The sequence below is a fragment of the Populus alba genome, chromosome 17, assembly GCF_005239225.2.
Source record: "Populus alba chromosome 17, ASM523922v2, whole genome shotgun sequence".
In the NCBI taxonomy this organism is placed as follows: Eukaryota; Viridiplantae; Streptophyta; class Magnoliopsida; order Malpighiales; family Salicaceae; genus Populus; species Populus alba.
Window position 1 is genome coordinate 16464374 of NC_133300.1, and position 4353 is coordinate 16468726.

General features: G+C 38.0%; 1 protein-coding gene across 1 annotated transcript; it reads right to left on the reverse strand.

Annotated features, from left to right (window-relative positions):
• LOC118030127 (protein NSP-INTERACTING KINASE 1) lies at nucleotides 1–3434 on the reverse strand. The gene is made up of 11 exons (XM_035034125.2): nucleotides 3056–3434; nucleotides 2833–2965; nucleotides 2623–2694; nucleotides 2369–2512; nucleotides 2182–2253; nucleotides 2033–2092; nucleotides 1841–1938; nucleotides 1592–1741; nucleotides 1153–1494; nucleotides 665–1044; nucleotides 1–559 (listed from the first exon to the last, which is right to left on the reverse strand). Exons 1-11 carry the CDS (start codon nucleotides 3165–3167, stop codon nucleotides 239–241), a joined length of 1884 nt encoding a protein of 627 aa, XP_034890016.1. The 5' UTR covers nucleotides 3168–3434; the 3' UTR covers nucleotides 1–238.
• Between the last annotated feature and the right edge of the window lie 919 nt (nucleotides 3435–4353).

The following is a 4353-nucleotide window of genomic DNA, read 5'->3' on the forward strand; positions in this document are numbered from 1 at the left end:
AATACAAACAAAAGGATTTTGAAGTACTGTCAGTTTCTCAAAACAGGATCTGTACAATTTGATGAAAACATCAAGTCCTTTGGAGCCTAGATTATACCACTATTATACAACAAAGAGAAACCTCAATCATGAAAACACTATCACAAGACAGCTTCACCTATAATGGTTTTCTATTATTCTAAATCTCTTTAAATGAAGAAAAAAAGAAGAGAGAATATATTGAATTTTTGTAAGGAATTCACCTTGGGCCAGAGAGCTCCATTGCTTGGACTAGTAATGATGAGTCATCGGTGAGATCAGAATATCGATCTGACGAGGAGAACTCGTGGGGTTTGGACTTGGTTGCTTCTGCTCTTTGAGAAGCTTCCCAGCTTTCCGCTAGCCCATCTCCTTCAAGCATTTTAACTACTTCATACATCTTAGGTCTTTGGCTTGGAAGGTATTGGGTGCACAAGAGGGCAACTTGTACCATCTCCTCAAGCTCAATTCTATCATAATTTCCCTTTAGATCCTTGTCTACAAGCATTTCAAGCTTTTTCTCTTGATGAATCTTCTTTACCTGCAATTGTAATCAACAGATATCAGAGAACTGAACTGCAGACTGTAAAGCAAAGATTTCTAAGGCATTTATAGGCAGAATTGATATGAAGTAGATTGTAATCACCCAATCTAGCATGGCTCCTTTCTGATTGGCTGCCTTGCCAAACTCTAGTGCTCTTTGGCCTGTGATTAATTCAAGAAGCAGGATACCAAATCCAAAAACATCTGTTTTGTCTGAGGATTGACCAGTTGAAAGATATTCAGGTGCTATATGCCCGACAGTGCCTCTCACGGCGGTAGTGACATGTGAATCTTGATGATCCAAAAGCTTTGCCAACCCAAAATCACCTACCACAGCTTCACAATAATCATCAAGCAATATATTTGCAGCCTTAACATCCCTGTGGATTATCTTCGGATCACACTGCTCATGGAGGTACAATAGTCCCCTCGCAGCTCCTAAGGCAATTCTCTTCCTGGTGCCCCAATCCAAGACTGGTTTCCCTTTAAAAAATAATGCAGGATCATCAGTTTAGCTACTCAAAATATGCATTTTGCCATTTTAGGCTAACGATACCGACAATCATAGCAATAGAAATCAAACTCGGCTACCTTTGAGACGAGAAGCGACGCTGCCATTGGACATGTATGGATAAACTAGAAGTCTTTCTGTTGGTGTCATACAAAATCCATAGAGCCTAAGGAGGTTCCGGTGCACTGCTAAGCTGATCATCTCAACTTCTGTTTGGAATTGAATCTCTCCTCCACTGGCACTGCCATCTTTAAGCCTCTTGACAGCTACAACAGTCCCATCATGGAGAATCCCTTTGTACACATTGCCAAAACCTCCTTTTCCTAGTATGTTCTTATTGCTGAAGTTGTTTGTCGAAATCTGAAGTTCTCTAAACTGAAATTTCCTCAAGTTTCCAAGAGAAACTTCCTCGTGTTGGCGATCTGATGAGTCACAGAATTGCATCATCATATTTACTATACTATTAGCTACCATAGCAAGTATTTAGTAAAATTAAAGGTTTATATATATGTTACACACCTTTAACATCAAAAAATGTAGGTTGATTGTTCCTTTGTCTCCACCACAAAAATAATCCAAACACAAGAATGATAAGTGAGACAGAACCAACGCTTGAGCCAAATGCAAGAGCTATTTGGTGACTCTTCGGTCTGGCTGCAGGTTGGGCTACTAAAGATGTGATGAGATTACTGTCATTATCAATCCAAAACAAGTTGCAAATTGTGAATCGAATTATTAAATTAGGATAGCACATTCCATTTTCCTTACTTGGTGTGTTATTCAAGTTCATGGACATTGGCATTAGGGTTGTCCCATAGCATTCTGGTTCAGAACCTGTTGGACAGATTAGAGGGTTTCCAGAAATGCTGCAAGAATAAGAAATGCAACAGAAGATACATTTAAAGTTGGCCTTCCAATTCACTATTCAGAGAAAGAGGGAGGAAGAGGAGAGAGATTTACCTGAATGTTTTGGTAGGAAATCTTGGCACAGGGCCACTCAGGTTATTGAATGACAAGTCACTGAAATCCACAGACAAAAAATCTTTTAAAAACACATTTTAATAAGGTTATAAATCTTTGATTTACAAGAATAGGATCAAGAGACGTACAGTAACACAAGCTGGGTCATGTTAGCCAATGACATTGGGAATTCTCCAGAGAGACTGTTATTATTTAGCCTCCTAATCCAGATCAAAGAACCCAAGTCAAAATTAGACGCAAAGGAGGGAGATTCTTTAGGATGCAACAACAAAGTACTTCAAGCTTAATACTGTAATTGCAAAATTTAAAGCTCACATGTATTCTAGATTCCTCAGATTGCCTAAAGAGGAAGGAATTTTCCCAGTAAAGAAATTGTTAGAAAGATCAAGTGTGTGAAGCTTTGAGAGCTTTCCTATCTCCGCAGGAATTGGTCCTGTAATATTATTGCTCTGCAGGAGCCTGAAAATACATGTAACATGCCAAATGTTAAGACTTAATTACAAGTAACATAGAAGGAACTTCCTCTCTTCAAAACTTCAGAACTGTCCGTTTGTTTCTTGAGTACTTACACAGTCTGAAGATTTGTCAAGTTGCCAATAGTTGGAGAAAGAGTTCCAGATAAATTCTGGCTAGGAGTTCCCCTGCAACAAGGCCATTTCAGCATCCTCAATAAATGATCATTTCTTGTTTCTAAATTACTACCAATCCATATCGGTTTCATGACATTCAGGCTATGTTTTGAGATTTTTGTTTGAAATATGAGGTTGTAGAAGACTCACAGGCCGATGACAAGGCTCTCAGAAGAGCAAGTGACCATAGTCCAGCTACATGGATCAACAGCATCTCCATCCCAATTCTCAAGAACCCCGTGAGGGTCATCTAAAGAAGCTTTTATTCCCATTAAAGCTTGAACTGAAAAATGAACACCCATGTCAAAAAAGACCTTCCATTTTTCTTCATATTAATTTGAAGCCAAGGGAAAGGAAAGAATTTTGAAGTTACCTTCATAGTTTACTCCTTTAGGAGTCAGCAATCCATTCACAGTAGTCAGAAACCACAAGCAAGACACAAAACAGAGACCAACTTCTCTTCTCCTCATTGCCATTGCAGTCATGAAGTGTACAAGAACCACAGAACAAAACAAGAAATGCTAAATTTTTCTGCAAATGGCAACTGTTTTAGCTACCAGAGAAATCACCTTTGAAATGGTTTACTTTTGAATAACGTAATACTTAGATTTGAACCCACGTCTTGCCTTACAGGCCAGAAATCCATTCACCAAAATCTTTTCTGTGTCAGACCCAAGAAAAGAACCAATGTTTTGGCTGTATAATAAAGGGAACTGGCATTAGCATGCCTGTCATTTAGTCAGTATAGGTTAAAGAAAAGAATAATATATATAGCCATACTATATTGTATACGGCCTTGATCTTAAAAGCACCAAAAGTAAATAAATCTAGGCAATATTCTTAATCCAAGGAGAGAATTGGAAATTCCCATTTCTGAGTTAATCATGCATTGCCCCAGAAAGCATATTTTTTTTACCCTGTAGCTGTGAATTTTATATTACTCGCCACAGTAGTGACAAACAAAAGGCAGCCAGGCATGAAAATTATAATAATTACAAAATATTAAGATAGTTTAAATATCTGTATGCATAGAGTGAATCAAAATTCTTTCTGGGTTTGTGAGTCATCAGTCATCTTGTTATAGACATGGAGATAGGTTATGCATATGCTGCTGCTGTTGTACTACTTTGTACCAAAAACAAATACAACAACATGAGGATTATTGTCATGTCTGTGTGTACTTTTCCAGGATGTTCATGGTTATCACTAAAGGTAGAGTCTCTGTAATGAGATCAAAATGCATTGCTTGAGGCAGAGGAATCCAACATTCTCTTGAGTTCGGCCATACAGCAAAAAGACCTAAAACCCATTTTTCTAAATTCTAATTTCTAACCTTTTACTCTTTATTTTTCTGAGAATGTGAGGATCTCGAGGCAGAAAAACTTGAGGCTCGAGATTGATGATGGTGGATTTGGTCACCCACTATCTTAGGACCATGACACCATGAGTATCTTTGTTGGCATTAAACATTTTTATATTACTATATGCTCTTGCCATTGTTTGTATATGTAGTCACTTTTGTGCTGTAAAATGTTGGGAGATTGCTTTTATAGATTCCATACAGCCAACCACTATCAGCTAACTGTCACACACAGAGAGTCTTCTTTTTCTTCGACAGACAGTCGTTCCAACCCCAAAAAGAAAAACTTTTAAAAGCAAAAGCTGCAGTAT

What these genes read in the sequence shown, in the direction of transcription:
- LOC118030127 (XM_035034125.2), bottom strand. Translation starts at nt 3,167, where the DNA reads ATGACTGCAATGGCAATGAGGAGAAGAGAAGTTGGTCTCTGTTTTGTG. An exon ending in ATGACCCAGCTTGTGTTACT is followed by an intron (nt 2,093 to 2,181) that starts GTACGTCTCTTG and finishes TGTGGATTTCAG; the next exon opens with TGACTTGTCATTCAATAACC. An exon ending in TTTCCTACCAAAACATTCAG is followed by an intron (nt 1,939 to 2,032) that starts GTAAATCTCTCT and finishes TTATTCTTGCAG; the next exon opens with CATTTCTGGAAACCCTCTAA.